The sequence below is a fragment of the Grammomys surdaster genome, unplaced genomic scaffold (genome assembly GCF_004785775.1).
Source record: "Grammomys surdaster isolate TR1022 unplaced genomic scaffold, NIH_TR_1.0 143, whole genome shotgun sequence".
In the NCBI taxonomy this organism is placed as follows: domain Eukaryota; kingdom Metazoa; phylum Chordata; class Mammalia; order Rodentia; family Muridae; genus Grammomys; species Grammomys surdaster.
The window spans coordinates 6749556-6774513 of record NW_021604601.1 but is presented as its reverse complement, the minus strand read 5'-3'; the positions used below and the strand labels follow the sequence as shown (position 1 = coordinate 6774513).

Sequence of the window (24958 nt, the reverse complement as noted above, 5' to 3'; positions counted from 1 at the left end):
GTGTGTCTTTTATCCAGGAACTGAATAACCAAAGGCAAGGTAGTAACCCTCGACTGAGATTAAATACCTACAACACTACCATGGAACACACAACAACTGGATGCACCCTAGACCTGGGGCCCAAAAGCCTGTGCTCTGCCTGAGAAAACAGTTAAATCTCAGCACACTCTAGCTTAGCTGGAGGGGAAAGCCCATGCAGGGCAGGTGCCAGGAGATGTCTGCACTACCCCAGGCAGGTGGCCGCTGCTAACAACAAAGCTGCAGAGGAGTTTCCCACACCCTCGTGTCGCTGAGTCTGCTGTGCACACAGACACAGGATGCCCTCTGGATGACGGCGAGAATCTAGTACTGTACAAAGCGACGGACAAGCAGAAAGGTAAACCTGCATCTGTTGCTCATTCATCCCCTGGATCATAAAGATATTACAGACTGCAGTACTTCTTATTGTTATAAAATACAAAGGAATAACTGGCAGAGAATCTCTCTCAAGGACAATCTATTCAATACCGGGTACATGACACGGGCCACTCAGGTTTAGAATAGCAGCCTAGGGTAAGCTGAGTGATGCTCCCAGTATCACCAATCACTAGCTAGCTCCATCCTAACTTCCGTTCCAGGGCACTCACTTTTCTATGCCAGCAGTCAACCTTGTAGTATTTTAAATGGGAATAAAGTCCGAGGAAGGAGGAGGAAACATCAGCTACCTTACTGAATCACAAATCCCACAATCTGATGCTTAATCACAGTCAGCTTTGCCAGTAAACCCATATCGGTGATCGCTCTTGTGTGTTCCATGTTCATTTTCAGTCAGCACACATTTGTAATATTTTTTATTACAAATCCATTAGGACGGTGTGAAATAGATAACTCGGGTGTTCTCAGGATCAAGATTCACTCTATGCTCCTAGGAAGTCTAACAGAGGCTTCTCCATGGGGACGGAGGGAAGTGACAGGGACTCAGCTCGAGCCTCTGAGTCAAATACAACAGCCAGGAGAAGTAGAAACTTAAGTTCAGAAAATGTCACCTCCATGTGACTCCTCAGACAGCTATTTCACTTGGAAGAAACTAAACCGGCAGTCTTCAGCCACAGGCCTTGGCAAGGTCTGAAATCAGCCCATGAAGTATATTCAAAGTTTGCTGTGTCTTAGAGACCAGTCCTCCTGACAGGACCCAAACAGAACACTGCAAAACGGATTCACCTTAGATGCAACCAACTAAAAACAAAGTCTTCCAATACTGGCTAATGCCTGCAGTCGATTACAGACAACAGCAATACTGGACACTGAATGCCTTTCAAAGAGCCTGTGTTTTTCTCAAAGATTGTTTTGTGCCAAGAAAAAAAAAAGTTATTTTCATTTTTTTTGGAAGGTTCTCTAATTGCTAAAATGCACGGGCTCTTGATAAATCTATCCCAGTTGGCATCTCTGTTCTTGTCTCAGTAAGTGAGAAAAAATTCACTGTACCACGGTAGCTTGTACAATCTGGACTTGCCATCAAAGCTGCAGCTCAAGAATATGGGCCACTGGCATCAGCAGGTCAAGACAGACACGGAGCATAGCCTTACCACTTGTGGAGGTTTTTTTAAAGTTATCCAGGAATTCCTCCAACAGTTGGGACTGGCTGGGAGAGGGTGGCAGACTTTTCTGGTCCCTGGAGAACAGGTCACTGTCTGACCAGGAAGTACACAGGGTTGTTCTTGCGTCCACAGGCCGGGCAACTAGTGTGAGTCCGACGCTCTTCTCAGAAAACAAAGCCTCCATCTGCTTGATGTCAAGGTCAGACACTGCTTCCCCATTTAAGCTCATGATTTCGTTGCCCTTTCTTAGCCCTGAGAGCAAAGAAGGGAAAAAAGAGGAAGAGGGAGAAGAGATCACGGAGATGAATGTTAAGAGGAAAGCAGCCTGTAAATGCTCACCACTGACCAGGTGGGAAATGTAGCATTATGTACGGTTTAAACTAAAGCCCAGCTCCAAGTTGGTGTTAAGCAGATTGTTTTGAAGCTGACATAATTTGGGGAACTGCTAATCAGCTGTTTTCTCTGGGTCTCACTGTTTCACAGTTCTCTCCCTCCCTCTATCTGGACATCTATATGAATACTCTTTTTACACACACACACACCATGTATGAATACTCTTTTTATACACACACTTGTATGAATGCTTTTTACATACACACATGTGTATGAATACTGTCTTTATACACACACACACATACACACACCTGTATGAATATTCTCTTTACACACACACACACACATCTGTATGAATACACCCTTTATATACATTTGTATGGAAACTCTCTTTAAATACACACAGCTGTATGAATAATGTCTTTACACACACATCTGTATGAATAATCTTTTTACACCTATATGTAATGAATACTTTCTTTACATTCATACATCTATATAAATAATCTCCTTACACACATTTGTATGACAACTCTTTACGTGCACATATTTGTATGAATACTCTCTTTACACACATACACACACATCTGTATGAATATTCAAAAACTCCCAGAGAAACCACATCATCTGACAAAACCACAAGCAACCTCATGAAGCAGAGCCTCCCAGTTAGAAACTCAGAGTGCACAGACACAGCGCTACACAGACCTCCTTCGTACGCCAGGCTGTCAGGGAGAACATCGCTTATAAATATCCGGCTGAGATGCTGGTGCTCATCTACCTGAGCTGTGACTGCAAACCCTGGGGGAGAAAATAAGGAGCAAGTGTAAGTTCACCTCCTTCTGTCTCCCCGGCCCAGTCAGGGCCATTCTCATAAATGCTAGCATGCTGAGAAAGTAAGAAAAAAGTTCAACTATTTTGAAAGTAGTATTATTTAGCAAGCATGGGGGAAAGAGGAACCCACCGGACTGGAGAGTTTAGACAAAGGAGTGTGCAATGTTGCAACCTCACACATACAGAACAGCACATTCATAGCAGCTGGCCACTGAGAACGGACTGGCTGACAAAGGAGGAGATTAAGGACACACAGAATGGCGAACACAGACAGTAGAACATTACTCGGCCTTTAAAAAAAAAAAGCTGGCACATCCTGTAATGGGACGAATCCTGAAGACATCAGTGCTAAATGAAATAACACGGCACAGAAAGACGAACATCGAAGAGTTCCCAAATTCATAAAGACAAAGGGTCTAACGTGTGCTTGTCAGAGAGCTGGGGCAGGGGAGGAGAAAGCTAGCATCGTCTGGATACAAAGCTGCAGTTTTGCCAAGTGAAAAGGGAGCTGGAAAGGGATGGTAAGGGTGACTCACCGACAGACACAAAGATCCTTGGCTGCCACAGATTAAGGGTGAGGAGAATTTACTTCTCTCTCACTATGGTTAAAATGATGCTCCATTTTTTAAGTTAAGACTAAAAGATACTCTTCCTGAAGCAGAGTGAGGTGTTCTAAGACGGTTGAAGGCAAGGGTTGAGCGATGGCTTGGTAAACACAGCATGTGCTACTCAAGCATAAAGATCAGAGTTCAAATCCCTGGAATCCATGTTAAAAGCCAGATGCATAGCACAAGCCCTAGTATGTGAGCAATCCTACAGGAGATTGAGGCTCAACAAGGCTTAGAAGATTGCAGGTCACAAACATATAAACCCACACACATGCACACACTCATACAAATACACACACACTCACACACATATACACACACATGCACACACTCATACAAATACACACACACACTCACACATACATACACATACATGCACACACTCATACAAATACACACTCACACACACATACACACACACATACACACACACACACACATACACACATACACACACATACATACACACACACTCACACACACACATACACACACACGCACACGCACACGCACACGCACACGGTGGAAAATCTGCCTGAATGGATTCAGTGCTTTATATGGGTCTGAGATGCAAGACCCAGCACATGTCCTGCTTGGACCACATGTTCCCTTGGGCACTGGCATGGTGGGGCCCATACTTATACATCTGGGTTCCCCAATGCTATCAGTTCCCAGAGAAGAAGGAAGAGGTTCTCTTTCCCCATGTCCTTTCTAAGCCTTAAATACCACCTGGCCAACCATGACAAAAGAACCCATGCCTAAACTCACTCACTCAGATGGGACGACTTGCTCATGGCAGCCACGGAAGCAGACAAAAGGCTAAGAGGGTTTCCACACGAAGCCAACTTACAACTGACCAACCCCAGCCTACAGTGGACATAGGGATTCTCACTTAAACTTAGCATTTGGGAAGCTGAAGCAGGAGGATCACTAAAAGCTTTGAGGATATCCTGGAATCCCAGGCCAGTGCAGACAACAAAGTAAGACTCCACCTCAAAATCAACCAACAACCCTGACCACACGATCAACAGAAGGGTCTAGAGAATAAAATTTTAAGATGCCATAGTTTGAGCGTATTATCAACTTGAAATATTCTGAAGCAAATATCCATGTTGTGGCTACATTTGTAACATGACAGAAACAGCCTTTCCGTGGAAGTATTCTTTGGCCTTCTCTGATTACTGACTTCTAGAGGTAAAGGCAAAGTCTGCAGTGCACGGGGAGACATGAGCAAAGTCTACAAAGACCTTGGAGCAGAGATTCAATAAAAACCAATGGAAATAAGAGCTAAATACTGATGCTGACCTGTAATCGTTAAACTCAGATCAGAAGGAGATAAAGTCAAAAGATCAAGCTTATTCCAGTTAGACTGTCCATGTGGTCTTAAAGAGCGGGTAAGATTCCTATCCTGGGAGAACGGTCTGACAAAGGACAGCATTCCAGGTTGGTAAGATTCCAGACATAAAAAAAGAAGTCTCCTGGGGCTGGAGAGATGGCTCAGGGGTTAAGATCGCTTGCTGCCCTCCAGATGACCTGCATTCTGTTCCCAGCATGCAAGTTGGGCAGCTCACAACAGCTTGTACCTCCAGCCCCAGATGATCAGACGCCCTCTTCTGGCCTCCTTGGGCACTGCACAAATGGCATATACACATAAGTTTAAATCTCAATCAACAAATGGATCAGAGAAGAAGCCTTGTCTGGCTCCTGGGTGAACCAGTTGAGAGTAGTACCAGGTACAGTTAATTTATTGCTAGCACTGTCCCCAGAATGTCACATGCCTTACCAACTTTAAGGTTATCTCCTGAAATTGCTTTGCCATCTCTCTCAGTATTGATACATACCAGCCCATCCTACTAAAATAAATAACAATGAAAAAAGAGAGAGAGGGATCAAGGGCAAGGTGAGCACCGGTCTCCAAGGGCTCCTGACACTCACCAAAGTCAGTCATGTCCCCAGTCTTGGTTAGCTGCACGTCGTACACACTGAGTGGGAAAACTTCAATTTCATCATAAATCTAACAAAGGGAAAGCAGGAGAATCAGGAGGGTTAACACTACACAACCTTGCAGAATTATATCGACACACTTTTCCATAGGAAACTTACAATACTGTTTATGTGAAGGCTGTTTACAAACCAAATGCCAAACCTGAACAGTTTGCTCCCAATTACAGTCCCCAAAATTAAGAGACCACACAGAGGCCTAAAGAAAGCGCTGAGCTGGCAGAGTGCCCACTTAGGATGTGTGGTCCCAGGTCTGACCCCCAGCATCACACAGATGGTACACTTGTATTCCCAACACATGAGATGTGGAGGCAGGAGGATCAGAATTTCAAAATCATCCTCAAGTCCAGAGTTCAAGGCCAGCCTGGGCTATGTAAGGTTGGGCATGGGTATGGATGGACAGCCCCTCTCTCCCTCCAGCATGCACTTGCCTGCTCTTGCATGTATTCATACAGCGCGGGCACACACCACTCGACATTTTCGTCAACCACCTTCCGGAGCTGAAGACCATAGTGAGTGGGTTCCAACTGTCTCATCTGCAAAAGAAATGACTGGTTACTCGGAGTCTAACTGCCCTGTCCTAAAAACAGCATTCAGGAGGCTCGGGACAGATTCCTATTGAAGTCCCGAAAAACAACTGTATATAATTTTCTCAGTCTAGAACTACAGAAAAACTGAAATGTAAATATGCAAACGAGAAAAGGAAAGGTCAAAATTCACTGTTAAAATTTCCTCTAGATACAGTCACCACGAAGTACAAGGTTCACAGCTAGGAAGTGATACATTTTATCACACAACCCATCTTCCTTCAGACAGCTAGCTCTCTGTCTTATGCTGGTTGCTAACTTAAAGTTGTTTGTCATTAGGAAAATAGAGAGATTTTTAAGTTATACAGACTCCAGAATTTCATACTTCAAAGTATTTTCAAAGGGAAAATGTTTAAGTGCAGGTATATTCTAATCCCTGCCCCTGCCCTGTGTGTGTGTGTGTGTGTGTGTGTGTGTGTGTGTGTGTTTGTGCCTCCTCTTTCCCTCACTTGCATCTTTTCTTCCTTCCCAACGCTTTCGACAGAAAAGCATTTCTTTCAAGCCTGTGCACCAAACAGGATTCAGCTGACCTTCTGCCCCCCCCAACACCTTTTAATACTCAGAAAGCTTATCACTATATTTTTATCATCTATACAGATCAACATTGAAGCTTTTCTGAATAAAAGGCTTACATACTGGGCTTGGGAGACAAGGTTAAGTTTTTAAAGATAATTACATATGCAAACGCAGGGAACACCAAAGCCTTAAGGCCAAGTAAAAAAGAGAGTTAAAATACCCTCCCCGTGTCTACCATGAAAGTCAGCAGACTCTAGTCCAGAGTACTTAGCGCTTTTGGCTCTACTCTGCCACCTGGTGGTTAGAAAGTACTAGGCATGTTGGTGCTGAATGGATTTATCCTATACTTTCTCTCTCTCTCTCTCTCTCTCTCTCTCTCTCTCTCTCTCTCTCTCTCTCTCTCTCTCGCCCAGGAACCCCTATGCCATCCCCCCTCCTCCTGCTTCTCTGTGGATGTCTAACCACATCTGTGGATACCTACTCTCCCTTTCACCTCCCCACCCTCGAATTCCCCCATACACGGTGTCCAGCCTTCATGAGACCAAGGATCTCCTCTCCCAGCTATGCTCGACAGGGCCATCCTCCCTTACATATACTGCTGGGGCCATGGATCCCTCCCTAAGTGCTCTCAGGCTGGTGGTTTAGACCCTGGGAGCTCTGGTTGGTTGGTATTGTTGCTCTCCTCATGGTGCCACAAACCCTTTCAGCTCCTTCACTGGAAATCAAGTCCGGTTGGAAGAATGAAGAACCAGAACTCATATGAGTATCCATAAAGCAGTTGTGAGTGGTAATGAGTTATATACTTAATGCACACCAAGCTACCTCATCTCTATATAAAGTGAACGGCCACAGATGTCAGGATGACTCTAGACACAAAGTTGATGGTGGCATAATTCAGGGTCTTCAAGGAAGCGTGCGACCATGACCTGAGGACTCATTCTTCTGAAGGGTAGAGAGTTAACACACTAGCTAGAAAACGTCAGCATGTTCCCCTGTGTAGAAAGTTGGGTCTTAAACACCCCCCATAAAACCAAATGCAAAGGAATGCACCATTAACAAACCCTCTTTACTCAGAAGCATGCATTGCTATGGCAACATTCATCACCTTGCACGCCAAAGCCAGAACATCTTCCACTCTGTGCTCTGGCTTGATGATCACAGTGACTCCTTCGTTATCCTGGAAGTGGACATAAGTCTGGACCTCCCACGTGCTGTCTCGGAGAGCGCTGTCTACCGCAGAGCCATACAGATGCAGGCCATGGACCTGTGTGCGGACAGAAAATGTAGACAGGCTGGGTAAGCAAAAGTAGAAACCACAGGGGGGAAATGTTCCTTTAATGCACACAGTTAGTACTATAAGTTTTGCACGAGTCCCACACTTGCCCCTCACACCACGCAGGGTCCTGATGGAGAAGGGCCACTGGGAAATGTACATCTAACCCTTAGTCCCTTCCCAGCTTCCAAAGGGTCTCATCCACAGCAATCGGCCTCCGTCTGTCTGTGCCCTCGCTCAGCTGTAAATTCAACGTTCCACAAGCGTGATTCTCTTGTCTCCTGTTTAAACTTTTAGAATCTAACTTCTAATAAAGAGGACAACCTTTCTCCATCTTTCAGCTATGTCAGACATGGCCGCTCTGTCAGGAAATCATCCTCAAGTGTACCACCTTCAGGAGCTTTTCCCAAAAACACTTCCGTAAACCTCACCACCGAAGCTACCTCACCACCGAAGCTAGTCACCTTCGTGTTAACCTACTTATATACTAAGCTGTGCCCTTCCTCCAGCCTCGAGCAGGCCCGAGACCTGGTTTACCACAAGAGACCAGATAATAGGACCTAGGTGGAACTAACCACCTTGGCTGCATATCAATAGACACCTAGGTGGAGTCACCCACCTTGGCTGCATGTACAGCCTGCTACAGGAACTTGAAAGAACTGCCCCTGGGCTTGCCTTGAGACATCTCCTGCCGTGACCCGAGACCAAAAACGGATTATCCCACCCAACTCTCCCGGCTGAAACTAGGAAGGGTTCAGGCGGGGTCTTCCCCTTTAAATTGAAAGCTTAAGTTAAACCGTTGAGCTTGATCAGAGAACTTTTGTCTTGGCTTCATTTTTCTCGCTCTCCATCCCCCTTTCGTTCCCAGCCCTCTTTTCAAGTGAACCCATTCAACTCGTGGCCGCAGGCGGCTACACTAAGCAACTCAAACATTTCCTCAAGTTAGATCCTTGAGAGAACACTACGGTGACCCTAACTCCAACGCTGCTACTTAGCTAGACAATAGCATCCCCGGGGGAAAATAGTGAGATTCTGTCTCAAAACAGACAAACAAAATTCAACTTGCCCAGCCTCAGTTTACCACTCTGCGAAAGGGAAGCATTGTTCTCATTATTGATATTTCTTAATTAACAGGACGAGTGTTTGTGAGCAAAGGAGCCCACCCACAAACACAAAGACGCGTTATAGGCCAGAAGGCATGATGGCCACGTAGGTTCAGCGCTCTCACGATGCTGCAAACAACTCAAACCTCAAAGCAAGCACTCTGATGGGTTGTCTCACTGTCCACCCCACGCATTTCTTCAAACACAAAGTAACTGCAAAGGCAAACTTGATGTGATAAAGACATTCCGAAGAACAGGCCTGGGCAGAAAAGGGGAAGGATCCGCCTCTCTGTCTTTGGAAATGCAACGTTCAGCTCTGAAGTGGCATAACTGATTTGTCCTGCATCTGCTGAGGTCAGCACAGTTTCCTAGAAAGATCTTCACAGCCAACTTCCCCTCACATGAGGAATAAAGGAAGAGACAGGGGCATACGCCTTGAGCCTAGCACACCAGGCTGGGATGCTCTCTCCTACGCAGACCTGCCACGTGAGTAAGGGCTTTCTCTGGCTCATTTCCCCTGGGCACTTTGGTCACTTTGGCAGTGGTTCTATCCAGTCACCAGGTAAGAGCGGACGCTGTCCTAATTAAGTTGCTTAAGGCTCTCCTCTTGATGCATTTTGAGAAATCAAACGGAAAGCCCAGCAGAGGTCACTGTGGAGTAAGGAACATCAAAAGGAAGGCCACAGAAAGAGACAACATCTCAGCAACTTCCTATTGTCCTTCAAGAGGATGAGTTGAGCAGAGACTGAGGAAATTCAAATCCATGCCACGCTGCGGCATCTCGCCCTTTCTCATCCCTAGCTGTCCATCAGGGGGAGATTTCTTCACATAAAATAAACTCCTACCCTGCTACCAATTTACTCACACCCCCTCGCAGGTAGATCATTACCCTTTACTTGTCAGGTGAGAGAAATGGGGTGCAGAAGTTCTAATGAACTTCAAGCATACACAACTAAGCCTTATGGTATGGAAGAGCTCTGACACCCGAAGTCAGGTCTCCACACAAATGGGACATATGGAAAATTCCTTCCCACACACCCTTCTCAAAGGTGCTTTTAAAAGGACTCATGAACAGGTCCATAGCTGGCTAAGGACAAGAGTGGTGCATGGCCTACTTGCCCTCCCCTGCTCTAACCTGCTTCCTTCCAGCCAAAAGATCATTTCCAAAGCCCTGTTCAAGGTTCTCAGGTCCTGGAGAACACAAAGAAAAGAAGCCAAACGGGTCTAGGTCAAATCTCTTGCCTTGCTACCCTTCGACAGCCTACTGTCTCAACACCTCCCTCCCCTTCCAGGCAAGCACCACAAATAACCAGCTTCACAAGGTCACCCCATGAGGAACGCAATTTGGGAGATGAACTAAAAACCTTCAGTGACCTTGGACAAAGTCTGAGCACCATACCTGCGTAAACCCCACAGTTCAGTGACAGACACTATCCAGAACTGTGTGAGAATTATTCCTTGTTCCAAAACCTTGGGGAACCTCGGGTGGGGTGTAGTGCTGTCTCCTCACAGCCCAACTCCTGCTGGCCATCTAGGAACCCAAAGCACCAGTGAACGCCAACCCCAGCCACACCAAATGCAAATGCAAAGCAAGCTGGTTATCCTGGTAGAGTAACTTCTACACTTGTGACTCTTCATCATCATCATCATCATCATCATCATCATCATCGCACTAATGGTCCTGAAACCACATGTCTAATTACTTAGGCTCAGTATGTCACACACAGAGTGAGAATGGTAACCCTGTGCATTCTCGCAGCAGATGCTTTTGGGTCCAGTGGCTTATAATTACTGCCTGGATCATTGTAGCGACATGAGTAGCGAAATCACAGTGTCTGTCAAAAAGCAGGGCCCACACCACCCCTGTTGCTGATAAAAGGAGAGTCTATTAGCAAGTGAGATGAGGGGACGGCCACGGCACAAAGGAAACCATGCGCTCTGGCTTCTCTTGACAGCTCCGTATCACGGAGGATGTAGTGTTTATTTCCTTCTTGGGCAGATGCCCAGACACCAGTGGTTAGGAAGGAAAAACAAAGACCTGACTGGCCAGCTATGTGTACGGAAAGAGACAAACATGGACACTGTCTATAGACGCACATGTGCATGTTCTGTGGAAGGTTCCAGACTAGCATTCTATTTAAACAGACATTGCCGTGGTCAACAGTTGGTTGTTTCGTTCACATTTTCCATTTGAGAAACCGACACCAGGGTGCCCAACACCCCCCACCCCCACACCCCACCCCCACACCCCAGTCTGTAGCTAGCAATGTGACAATACTTCATTCACTCACTGCCACACAAAGTCAGGACACCCCAGACAGTTTTACAGGAGCAGAGGCCGAGGCCAGGGGTTGCCAGGCTGCTGCGGCTTTCTGGGGCAGCTGCCACCCTAGCTCAGTGGGAGATTTGTTGACATGTCTCCATAACAAACACCTCCCTGCCAAACACTGTCTGAAACTCGTTATTACTCATCAAGGAGGCTCTGAAAAGCTCTCATTTGGGGCTAGCCAAGGTGTCCTTTAAAAAATGCTCCAAGAAGCCTGGCTCTTCTCCAGCGCTAGCAGACTTCCAATTAGGGTGACTCACTGCAAGACCCTTACAGGATGTACCAATTATGGTGGGCTATTTAAAAAGGGGCTCAGCTCCTCCCTCACAACGGCCTTTCTGTGTGACTCCAGTGCACATAATGTACTTACTGTATAAAAACAGATGGTTTGTGTGCTGCAAATATCCTCCGTGATTAGCACAAGACAACCAGTGAATGGTAATTGTAATTATTCAACCAGCCACAACCAGAACTTCAGCCAAAGGGGTATTTAAAAAAAAAAAAAAGATCCTCTTTTACTTTAAGCTGCAGTTTGATTTGAACCTAGACCTGTGTTCTGTGACAGAACAGAAAGATGTGCCACTAAAGCAGCCAACACAGAGATGGAAAGTCTCCTGTATCCCTACACAGGGTTTCATCCTTAATGGAGAGGCAGACAGCTTGGAGATGTCTTTGCTAGCTTTGGTGGAACTTGAGGATTCAACTGGAATATGTGGACCTGAACCTGATTTAACTAAGCACTGACCTTTGTCATCAATGATTATTTTAGCAGAATTTCCTCTCAAAGCCTGCCATGAGTCTTAATAATGCTCTGATGACCTCATTCCTTAAACTTTTAAAATAAGAGCTTTCTTTGTTATACAATGTTTAAAGAGATGCAATCTTAAAACACTGGGATTGTATCATAGACCAAGGCTTCTGAGCCATTAAAGGACTACAGCTAATACAAATGATTATTAAACACTGAGTATCATAATGTTGAATACACAGGAACACTTACACTGCAGAGCCAAGGCTTGTGAAAAGCTTTTCAAAACAACACACACAGTCACACACACACATTCATGCACATATACACACATACACACTCACATACACACACTCATACACTCACACACACTCATACAAACAGACTAACACATACTCAAAGACTCTCACACTCACACACACACTCATATACACACATACACTCTCACATGTGCACACACATTCACACACACTCTCACATTCACATGCGCATACCCATACACTCATACATACACACACTTATACACACACTAACTCACACACACACTCATATACAAATATACACTCTCACAGTTATACACACATTCACTCTCACACACTCACACACTCACACAAACACACTAATTCATACACACTCTCACAGTCACATACACACACACACACTCTCTCACACCCTCACACAACACTCTCACACATTCTCTCACACTCATATACACACACTCATATGCACATATACTCAGACTTATATACACACTCACTCTCACACTCAAACACTCACACAAACACACACTAACTCACACACATTCTCACACTCACACACACAGTCTCTCACACATACACGCTCACACATTCTCTCACACCCTTACAAAACACTCTCACACATTCTCTCACACTCAAATACACATATTCATATACTTTCACACACACACACATACAAATACTCACATACTCTCCCACTTACCCACACTCACATATACATACTCACACATGCACACACACATAACTTAATAGGACAAAGCAGGACACAGTAAGAATATAGTAAATCTTGGTGACATATCAACCACAGGATTATGTCCCGTTCTCCAACAACAGTATGATCTAACAGGGTTTTAAATCAGCTCTGCAAATATACAGAGGCCACAGGGCAGGAAATAGACAGCATTTCTTATAAAACAGTGCTCACTTAGATAGCATCTTTTATAAAAAAGAAAAATTAGATGAAGCTTTTCTGTCTACCCATGGTTTATGAACTTTAGCAAAAAGAGCACAAAACAGGAGATTCCTGGCTCAAGCTACCCAAATCCACAACCTGCTCTTGGCAACCATGGTCCTGAGAGGTTGTAGGTAAGAAGAAACATAATTCCAGACTCTCCAACTCATTCACACTCATCCTACAGGGGGTGGGGTACCTGAGGCTGAGATGCCATGCAGGAGGAACAGTGTTAGCAACAACAATGGCACACCACAGAGACTGTACCCAGCTTCATAAGGAGGCAGAACACATCCATATCTATACTGAGTATTTTATATCACCAGAGAGTACCCCACTCCCTCCCAAAGCAACGGGCAGTGTCTAACTCAGATTTTTTTTCAAACTAAACTTCAAACTTTTCAAATTATTTCCATTAATGTGTTGGGTAGTTTTGACTGAGTCGATTTGTCTATGTTGATCATTATCAGGCTTTCTTATTTTAATGATTTTTTTTAATTTATGTTGGTCTGAGAGAGTGTGCATGTGTACATGCCATTTGTATGCAGGTGCCCAGGGAGGTCAGGAGAGAACACCAGGGTCTCCTGGAGCTGAAGTTATAGGCAGTTGTGAGCTGCCATGTAGGTTCTGGGAACCAAACTCAGGTCCACTGTAGGAGCACCAAATTCTTATAAATGTTGAGCCATCTCTTCAGCCCTATTATCAGTGTTTTTAAATTATTTTATTATGTTATATGTAAGGGTGTTTTGCCTGCATGTGTATCTACAAACCACACATGTGACTGGTGCCCTCAGATGCTAAAAGAGAACATCAAATTCTTCTGGAACTCGAACAGTTATAGGTGGTTGTTAGCCACCATACGGTGCTAGAAAATTAACTTGGAGCCTATTGAATAACAGTAGATATTCTTAACCTCTGAACCCCATCTCTTCAGGCCCACTACTGACCTTTTACCTTTGATGAGTAGCTCAGATGTCTGTTAGAAATAAAATTAAAGATAAAGCAATCTAATGGAGAGAAAGGTGGAAAAACTGACTACTAATAGGAACCACCACTTTGTGAGAAGGATAGGAGGAGTTTGGAGAAAGCACAAAATATAACTATAAGCATACCCAAGTAGTGCACCCACTCCTGACTATACTCCTGATCTCAGAAACAGAAGCAACCCTAGAGACCAGAGAAAGAACATTGCTCAACCCCACTGAGGATGCCTAAAGAAGCATCTGGGTAGAGACACTGAAAGTCATGGAGGAAGCTGTAACTTGATATTCACTAATATTCAAAGGAAGGTTGGGAACTTCTAGGAACAGGTAAGCCTACACCAAAGATGAGTTCTGGCAAGGTACTAATTTTAAAGGTAGTGATGTTGTAAGTTTAAAAGCCTCCAAAAATTCTTAGCATTCAAGGAACACCTCTTAGCTTACTTAGTAGGATCATTTTAATTCTAAACTTGTCTTTTAATAGATCCATGGGAAGACTCTAAACCAGCATTCCTCAACTTAGTCAACATAAATCAAGATGGCTGCCAAGATGGCTTCCAAGATGGCTGCCCTGTCCCGCCATGTTTACCTCGCTGGAGTTAGTGGTGTTTTGAGGTAGCTGAGTTCCAAGAAATCCATGGCTCGAATCAAACATCTGACAGAGAGCAGAAAGAAAAAAGACTAATGAAATGGTTCTGCAGTGTTCCTTGGCATCCACACGTTTTTAGTTTAAAGATTGAAGTTTTATAACATTTTATCATATCTCCATTTCACAGTCTGTGCTAATATTCAAATATGAAGCTTTCCCTCCGCAGAGAAATATGCTTTATTTCCTGCCATAGTTCCATGCTTACTTTTCTGTGATATTTCACAGTATTCAAGTCATCTTGAATTTTCTTGACATTGCTTTTTTTAAAAAACTAATTATGTATTTCAGAAGATGAGGAACAAAGTTGACAAAGTCACAAAATCAATCTTATTACTGTTTTTAATGTGCTTAAAATAAATATTGTAAGACAATATGCTAATAGCCACTTGTTTGAAGCCAAAAAGACTAGGAATCATTCTTTTTTACTTTTGTAAATCTTATCTTCTAAATTTTGTAGAATACTAACATTAAACATTCAACTAGGAATATCTAATAAACCAACTTCACTCAGCTGTGTAAGTACTGACTTCGAATCTTTTTTAAAACAAAAATGTTCAACCAAATGCTTTTGTTTATCAAGAAATCCTTTGTTGAGAACATTTAGCAGATACGCTGAGGCAGACAGTAAGGCTCATTTAATTAGCTAAATGGTACTTCTAAAAATAAGCAAGTTATCCTGCTATCTATCACTTTATCACTTTAATTACATGAAGTCATCTTGATTAATATAAAAAAACTGACCTTGTCATTTATATACAGAACATAATTATGGCAGTTCCATTTAGAAAATGTAGGTCCAGTATTTGCCAATGGACTATAGTTAACCCCTACCTATAATCAACAAATAGCTACTTCTTGCAAGTAACTAAACATGGAAGTAGAAATGGAGGTGTCAAAAATGTCACCCGGCCTCTTGTTCCTCCCATATCAAGAACTCACCTGAGTTATAGATGCTCTTTTCTCCCTGCCTTTCCTTGCTAGGGTATCCAGACCTTTCAATGAAGAAAATATGCCTTTCTTGCTTTTTCCTCTCTGGGTAAGAGAAAGTGTTCTTTTCCTGAAAGCAGAGTCATCTCTGGAACATACCTAAAGGAAAACACAATTGAAAAACATCTTAAAGCTCATCAAAATATCTGTACTGTAGAGACACCAGCCTGGCTGTAAGTGTGTTCGGACAGTGTTTGAGTCAGCTACGTAGTTCACAAAACAGAAATCAGCCTCCACAGAGGCCTTACCTAGATAGCACAAGCCAACATTCAGATGGGCCTAGAGAGGCAGAAGAGTCAGCAAAACCATTCTGAACTCTTCAAGATGAGCCAGTTCAATGCAAAAGGCCAGAAGCAAGTTCAGACCCTACCCATGGGGCTCCCAGCACTACAGGCTAAGCAACCATGATCTAAGCATTGTGTTTGTGTATGTGTACCTGTGTCTGCAAGTGTATGTTGACTCGAAAGGTTGACTTTGAAGGTCACTCCTCAGGCACCATCCACCTTGTTTATTCTTTTCCTTTTTTTTCTCCTTTTTATGTGTATATGGTGACTGCGCCTGTGTATATGCATGTTCATATGTGTGAATACACAAATGCATGTGTGTGTGCACAGGAGAGGCCTGAAGTTGACAACAGGAATCTTCCCCAATCCCTCTTCCACTTTGTTCTTTGAGACACAGAATATCAATCAAACTCAGAATTCATTGGTACCACTAACCTGGCTAGCCAACTTGCTCAGCTTAGGGATCCTATCTCCACCTTCGAAAGGCTAGAATTACAGGTGGGTAGCCAGGGCCTCCCACCATTTGCAGGGATACACATCAGAACACCTTTCTTCTTGCTCTAACTACTGAGCCATCTCCCTCGTCCTCCATATTTTTTTTTTCCTTTTTCTATTTTTTTTTTCAATTCTGCTTTTTGGAGATAGGTTTTTATTTACCTGGAGGTCTCCAAGAACAGGTTCTAGGGATAAAACCCAGGTCTTCACACTTACAAGGAAACCACTTTACTCACTGAACTATCACCTCAGCCCCAGGTTAAGCAACATTTAATCCATCTTTTTCTTCTTTACCCAGTAAGACCACTACTCAGGGACCTTCACCTTTGCAAGAGTACGAGGAGGGATAGACAGGCAGGTAAGAATATGGAGTAACTTCCAACCAACAGCTAGACTCCTAGAATAAGCATCTGAGAAACTGGAAACTGCAGTCTCCTCTGCTGGTCCCCAGTACCCAGCTTCTGGTGACCCTTGTCTGTTACTAGGTTAACTTCCAACAGAGGCATTAGCCAGCTGCAGAAAGGGGTAACCCACTGACCCAGGCTTCCCCAGGAACTTACCAGAGCATGGAAAGACGAAACAGACAGGACACCCAGCCTGCCAAGAGCCAGCTTGGAGGGGCGGCTGGTGGCAGCAAGGAGACTTTTGGGATTTGGTAACTCCCCGCCTTGTAAGCTCGCCAAATAGCAACGCATGCGGAACAGGTCCATGTGAAATTTTTCCAGATTCTGCTCCCACTGACGGATCTTAAACAGTGAGAAGAGAGAGAGATGAGCTCGACCTTAGCTGCAAGTCTGTGCGGCTCTAACTGCAAATGCAATTCCTTACACAGCCCTCAAGGAAAAATCACGAGCAGCTGGAGCTCTGTGGTTTCAATCTGCAGTTCCCCACACATGACACCCTCCCTACTAGAACTTACTAGGTACACATACAGACCCTTGGATATACTTCATCAGGACTGCCAAGATCAAAGGCAGCTGGGGGTGACAACAGAGTGACATCCCAAAGTGCATGATAGTTACAGAGCAACAATGCTGACTCACCATGGGATGTAAAGAGAAACACATGACCCCCCCCCCCGCCTGTTACATGTCTCTTACCATTTGTACCCCCAGGTCCTCTCCTGTGGGGGATGACCCCTTAGGGTGTCACATATCAAATACCTTGCATGCACACCAGATATTTGCATTATGATTCCTAACATTAGTGAAATTACAGTTATGAAGTAGCAATGAAATAATGTTATGCTTGGGGGTGTCACTCCAACGTGAGGAACTGTATTAAAGGGTCACAGCATTAGGGAGGCTGAGAACCGCTGTCCTACTGGATGAGTGCACACAGACAAGCACAGCATGTGTGGTGGCAGGGACCTGACATTCCAAATCAATGACAAGCAAGTGCACCGCAGAGACAGGACAGACATTCAGCACTTGCTGCTATTCAGTGTCTGGGGGAATGACAATCACCTGTACATCTGAAAACAATTAAAGCAGCAGCAGATATTTATACAACAGAAGTTGCCATGTATTTCCTCAAGACAGTCTTGAGCTGGCAAAGAAATGCCATCAAATGGTATTTGTCTAGGGACTTCTCTCCTGTCTTCCCAAGACATCACAACTATAGTTTTATATAAAATGTGACCTCCACTTGCATGCAGATCAACAAGCAGAACGAGGCACGGGGGGTGGATAACATACGGCTCAGAGCAGGGCGGGAAGCTGACATTCCTCAGGCCCTGGTGGCCACCTCCATATAGCCTACTGTGACCACTGGACAGTGGGCTCTATGAAGGACTACAGACTTCCTCAACACCAATGGCATCTCCTATTGGCTGTGTTATTTAGCATCCACAGAGAACCAGACAAAAATCCCCTACATCAGTCATCCACTCTGAATAAACAAGCATTAGAAAGATTTCCAGCTTTGAGCACCATCCTCCATCTGGTCTTTTCCAAAAATTACAAATTTGGGGTGTTCTCCAGACTTCTTCTAAGTTCTCTTCATCCCCCTCTTACAAGTTCAACATGAAAATTTCTGTATGAAACAAATGCAACACAAGTTCTGGGAGTGCAGCTCAGTACTGGGGGTGCAGATCAGGTCTGGGGGCGTGGCTCAGTTCTGGGGATGCAGCTCAGTGGGTAGAACTTACTCACATTCCCAAAGCCCTGGGGCTGGATCACAAGTTAGGCATCACGATGTGTGCCCATCCCCCAGCATTTAGAAAGCATAGGCAAAAATCAGTTGTTTAAGGTCATCTTCAGCTACCTACTATCTTCCCTAGACAGATAGCAAAGATTTAAGATAACTTATCTTTGTGTATGTGCGTGCGTGCATATGTGTGTGTGTGTGTGTGTGTGTAAAGTCTGCTTTATAGATGAGTGCTTCTTTTAGTGGGGCACACAACACAACAGAGCAATGACCTGGATGATACAATAGATGGGGTACTTTAATGACACTTTCATTATCCTTTATTACAAAAGAGATAGTGTGTGTGTGTGTGTGTGTGTATGTGTCTGTATGTGTCTGTATGTGTGTGTATGTGTGTGTATATATGTGTGTGTGTATGTGTGTGTCTGTATGTGTGTGTATGTGTGTGTGTGTGTTTTTGTGTGTATGTATGTATATGTGTGTGTATGTGTGTGTGTATGTGTGTGTATGTGTGTATATATGTGTGTGTGTATGTGTGTGTATGTATGTGTGTGTATGTGTGTATATGTGTGTGTGTATGTGTGTGTATGTGTATGTGTGTGTATGTGTGTGTGTGTGTATGTGTCTGTATGTGTGTGTATGTGTGTGGGGGGGGTACATGAGTTCTATGCTGCATGTGTAGAGGTCAGAGATAACTTTTGGAAGCTGGTTCTCTCCTTCCACCTCCACATGGGTACCAGAGATCAGACTCAGGTCACTAGGCAACATCTATTAAAGCGATATCACACAGTCCCACACACAGGGAAATGTTTAACGATGAAATCCCACAGGAAACTCCCAGGTCTAAGCACTGACACAAGCTCAATGAGGAGTTTCCTCTTTACTGCTAGCATAGCTGTGTTCAGTGAACGAGCTCCGAGATGTTCTGGAGTGTAAGTGGACAGGGGCAGGGGAGATGAAGCCAGAAGATAAAAATCATGACACAAAAGAACACGTGATGCATTCAAAGAAAGACGGCAGCATTCCTGTAGCACCCAACCCTCTTAGCAAAGTATTTTATCTCATTTACTCATTCAGTCGTAACATCTGGCCCAACTGTCCATTACTAGGTTTGGCCTAAAAGACAGTTTGCTTTTTCCTTTTTTGTGGAGTGACTTTTCAAAACGACTACCCTGTGCTTTGCAAACACCAAGACCTACATTCACTGAAGATCCCAACCAGTGACAATGGTCTATTAAAGTTGACTAGAGGCTAAAACAGCAAGTCATGGTCCTGCAGCCAGCTAGCTTTGCTTTGCCTTCTGGGAGATAAAAGTCACCCATTGTACAGCCAGTAAATTTTCCTTCAAATCAAACTGGAAACTCCAAGTTATGGGAGCCAGGGAACCAAGGATTTATCACTCATTCATACTAACCCATACATCCCACATTTATCTAGCAAGCAAAGCATCGTGAACCTTTCTAAAGTCCCATAGAATGGTAGCTGAGCACTCAAGAGCAGACTTGGGTTTGTCCCTGGTTCTGCCACTTACCAGCTGTGTGCCATCAGAAACCTCACCTACCTAAAGGTCTGCTCCTTCATCCCTCACATGGATGCAAATAGATCCACATCCCTACTGGGCGAAGGGATCAGAAAATCAAATATAACCATGGCTTGCAAGGGACTCTGAGAATACTACACCAGAGGAAACTAGGAAAACGGGAGGGAGAAAGGAAGGGAAGGGGCAGCCTCAGAGAAGAGGTGGGTTTTCTACAATGAGGAGGAAAGACTCCTGACTCACAGGAGGGGCCTCTTAATGCTGATTTTTCAACTCGATAGCATCTAGAATCTCCCAGAAGACATGCACACAGCTTTGAGGAGCCCTCAAATCCCCAGTGAGACTGAGGCAGGAAGACCCATCCTAAATGTGCGAGGCTCCACTCCACGGGCCGAGCACAGTGTTTTGTCACAGCAACAAGGGAAGTCACCAAAACATCACATGGATGTCTAATCACTCACCACGTCTACAAAATAACCAACGATGTGAGGAACAAGGCCCTTTAGGAGCTGTGTTCTGCAGCCAGGGCAAGCAGAGTCATAAGAGACAACTGGAAAGCAGCGTGCTGAGCAAGGAGAAAGACAGAACCAAGAGCCATGCGACATCCTAGACAGAACCTGTGTGAGGAGAGTCAGGGGCACTCTTGGAGGAAGTAGCCCACAGGCCTTCCTGAGAAATGAGATGTGCAGAGGGGACCAGGAGGTAGCATGCATGTGCACGATGCACAGAGTCCTCTCTGCCTGTAAATCCCCAGAAAGGATAGAAGTCAGGAGGCAGTCTAAGAGAACACAGCCAAGTGGGGTTCTAGACAAAGGCCAGAGTGGACAGCAGTTCATCTTCAACGCCATGGGAATGCTGAAGGGCTTTGAAACCAGGAAACCTCATGCCTAGATGTGTTGATTACTTCTGAACACTGTTGGTTATATGAAAGTATATCACCCCGGCCAAGGCACCTTTCCTCTGCCCCTCTTCTAGTTAAAGCCTCATTTCTAAGAAGCCATTCAGAGGTCCCTCCTCCAGAAGTCTCTCAAGCATACACAGGACACTAACTCTCCTCTCACTGTCTTGCCTCGCACCATGAAACTATAGCTCTAGCGTTACCTTCTTATGTTGAAATTACAGGCCCAGTCCTGTCACGCTTCCAGACAAAGGATACTCTGAGGAAACGGTGTCTCCCAGTCTGCACACATGCCTAGCCTACAGCGGGTACTGCATAGAAGGTCATTGAATTAGGCTACAGTGTTCTGCTTCCCAGCACACTTCCACCGTCTCCTCACTGACCACTACAGAAAGCCTGTATTGGTGTATCATGCCTCTGTCAACCAGCCTTGTCTCCAAGCCCCTCCATACCTCTCCTCTATTCTCCTCCACGAATCATGCCCCTCCCCCATACACACATCACGTCACACTTAAAAGGCTGTATCCACACTGCCCCTTCACCATGGTTTCCAAATATCTAAACAGAAAAATGCATCCTTCTTTATCATCTTAAACCTTTAAATAAGTATATAAAAGGATGCTCAGGCTGGGGTGATGGATGTGGTCCCACTGCGGGAGGGGTGAATTCTCCAGACACCATAGCTGCCCTGTTAGCATACCTGTACTCCCCTTTCCAGCCCACTCTTCAATGGGCAGACTTCTGGTGCCTGAAAAGGGCCCAGGATGAGTCAGGCTGGGATGGGGGTAGCAAAGCCATCTAGGAGGATGCCAGGACTGCCCAAGGCTGGTGAAACTTTTGTCCTCATTGACTTGTTTGAAATAATAAACGGAAAGGAAAATAAAGTACTAACTGGACTTAATTTACAATGCTTCCTCCCTCGAGACTTCAAAAGCACTCCCCATGCGGACACACAGAGGGGTCTGGTGCGTATTGGACACGCTCAAATGAATGTTGCATCATCCACCCTGTGAAACAGCCCAGAGGCCAGAGGACAGGACTGTAGCATGGTTTATTTTAAGTAAAGCATGTGACCTCCGAAGCAGCATGAAACACAGCCATTGTTGTCGTGACTGCGTCTTTCTAATTAGAAAAGGGTGTTGACAACCATTTTCTCCACCCGTTGACTTCAAAGAGATCCTGTTCCAGAGACTTTATCTATCTTGCATGATGTCATCTACACTGTGGGATCTGGTATTATGTGGCTAGATCAGAAGTTTCTGGAGTCTCTGGGACACAAAGTTCCATGAACAGAAAAGTTCACAGCCCAGCTGCAACCTCCAAATGGCAGTCAGTGAGCTAGAGCACTCCGTCACAAAGGGAACTTGTCAATGGATAGTTTGCAGGTCACATCATGAGCTGGAACCTCCGTGGTCCAAGCCTGTGGATAACTGTGTATTGGCACAATATGTTCCTAGTTAGAGACTTAAAAGCTATCTCAAGCCTAGGAGAGGAAGACCTGGAGAAAGATATTCCAAGGATAACACATGAATCAAGCCAGTTAACAGAAGACTAGAACCTCCTACATCAGAGAATGTGTGTGAGGGACATAGCGCTTTTGAGAAGAGTACAATCCTCAGCTGGGGCAGGAGGTGGGTTCGGTGTGAACAATCCATATAGGCACACTTCTCCCAGCTGAGCACTCTCTGGGGCCCACCGTCATTCTCTAGAGTGTTGTTCCCATTCTTAATAAACTACCTCAGGCTGGAGAAATGGCTCAGCGGTTAAGAGCACTGACTGCTCTTTCAGAGGTTCTGAGTTCAATTCCCAGCAACCACATGGTGGCTTAGAACCATCTGTAATGGGATCCAATGCACTCTTCTGGTGTGTGAAGACAACTACAGTGTACTCATATAAATAAAAATAAATAAATCTTAAAAAAATAAACTGCCTCTATTCTACCTCTATGCATATCCACCTGGGACCTATTCTTTGTTCTGAGGTACGAGAACCTGGAGGATCATAACAGGTGCCCTCTGGACGCCAATCCATGCCCAGAACAAACAAACTTTTCTTAGGCTGTGGATCTAGCCAATGAGATCAAATGGCTCTCTCTACAAATCCTAACAGGTGAGTCAGGAAAAGTGAGCCCAGAAAATGAAACTCTTGTGACCCAATGCAGGACCCTTTGGGGAAAGGTGACTATATTATGGCGTTAAAAAAAAAATTTCCAAGCCGGGCAGTGGTGGCGAATGCCTTTAATCCCAGCACTTGGGAGGCAGAGGCAGGCGGATTTCTGAGTTCGAGGCCAGCCTGGTCTACAGAGTGAGTTCCAGGACAGCCAGGGCTACACAGAGAAACCCTGTCTCAAAAAAAAAAAAAATTCCAACATGGTAACATGACATTAAAGCAGAATTTCTGAAGCTTAACTCAGAAGGGTTTCATCCCAGGATACCAAAGAGCATTGTGAGGTCAGGGGTGGAGGAGGATGGAGGAAGCAGGGAGAGATTGGGGCTAGGAGCAAGGGTGAGCTAAAACCAGAGTAAAGAGCTGCTGGCATCAGAAAGGTATACTCAAAATGACTAATATGACTTTGTCAAGGAGTGGGCAATGGGCCTCAAAGGATAATCCTCCTACGCCTTTGTATGTGAACACAGTGCTCTACACTTAAGCTCCAACAGTAGCATGACTCCATGTCTTTGGGACAGGTCTAGCTAAGTTGCCCAGGGTGGCCAGTCATATGCAATGTAGTCTTGGCAGGCTTGAATTTATAATCTTCCTTCCTTAGCCTTCCAAGTACCTGGTGCCACAGGCCTACAGCGCCAGGCTCTACTGATCTCAATTTGTTAAAAGAACTCCTCTGTGGACCACACCTAACATCTAAGACTCTCAGATTTGTGTAGACAGTTATATAGTTGGAGCCCCTGCTCATCAGAGATCAGACACCTTCTAGCATTCATTCACAAACTACTGACACTGCAAAAAGATATGTGGAGTGTGTGTGTGTGTGCGTGTGCATGTGAGTGTGTGTATGTGAGTTTATATATGTAAATGTGTGTGTTAGTGTATCTGAGTGTGTGTATGTGAGTGTGAGTCTGTGAGTGTGTGTATGTGTGTATGTGAGTGTATCTAAATGTATGTGTGTGAGTGTGAGTCTGTGAGTCTGAGTGTGTGTATTTGTGTGAGTGTGTGAGTCTGTGAGTGTATGTGAGTGTGTGTGTGTGTGTGAGTCTGTGAGTGTGTGTATGTGAGTGTATCTGAGTGTGTGTGAGCATATATATGTGTGTGAGTGTGCATAAGCATGTGTCAGTGTGCATTTGTGTCAGTGTGCATGTGAGTGTTTGTGTGTGAGAGTGTGTGTCTGTGAATGTGAGTGTGTCTATGTGTGTTGAATGTACTTACAGCCAGAGACATCTGCCCTCTTTTATTTATGTTTTTTACTTCATGTATATGAATTTTTTTCCTGCACATCTAATGTCTATGTACCACACATGTGCAGTACCCACAGAGGCCAGATGAGGGTATCAGGTTCCCTGGAACTAGAGTCACAGATGTTGGGAACTGCCATGTGGGAGCTAGGAATTAAACCCAGGTTCTATGGAAGGAGTAGACAGTGCTCTTAACCACTGAGCCATCTCGCTAGCCCAAATTTAAATATTTAAAAAAGCATTTGTTTAATATTCTCTGGCCACAAAGAGGCCCAGAAAAACACACACACACACACCCCAGAGAGAGAGAGAGACAGAGAGAGAGAGAGAGAGAGAGAGAGAACCCTCTCAATGTTCCCAAATATTCGCTTTCCCTCTTTACATGTAAGGACTAGAACTCTCTAACCTGGGGATCCCTCTTCCAGAGTAGCAACACCTGGTCCTGAAGCTCAGCCTAG

At 44.7% G+C, this 24958-nt stretch overlaps 1 protein-coding gene across 1 annotated transcript in view; it reads right to left on the bottom strand.

The window, feature by feature from the left end:
- The window catches only part of Tiam2 (T cell lymphoma invasion and metastasis 2), a 413516-nt gene that overhangs the window by 60843 nt on the left and 327715 nt on the right, over positions 1-24958 (bottom strand). The window contains 7 exon segments of the mRNA XM_028764322.1: positions 1566-1829; positions 2619-2711; positions 5288-5366; positions 5785-5889; positions 7562-7720; positions 15684-15830; positions 17071-17256. Coding sequence (XP_028620155.1) covers positions 1566-1829; positions 2619-2711; positions 5288-5366; positions 5785-5889; positions 7562-7720; positions 15684-15830; positions 17071-17256 — 1033 coding nt within the window.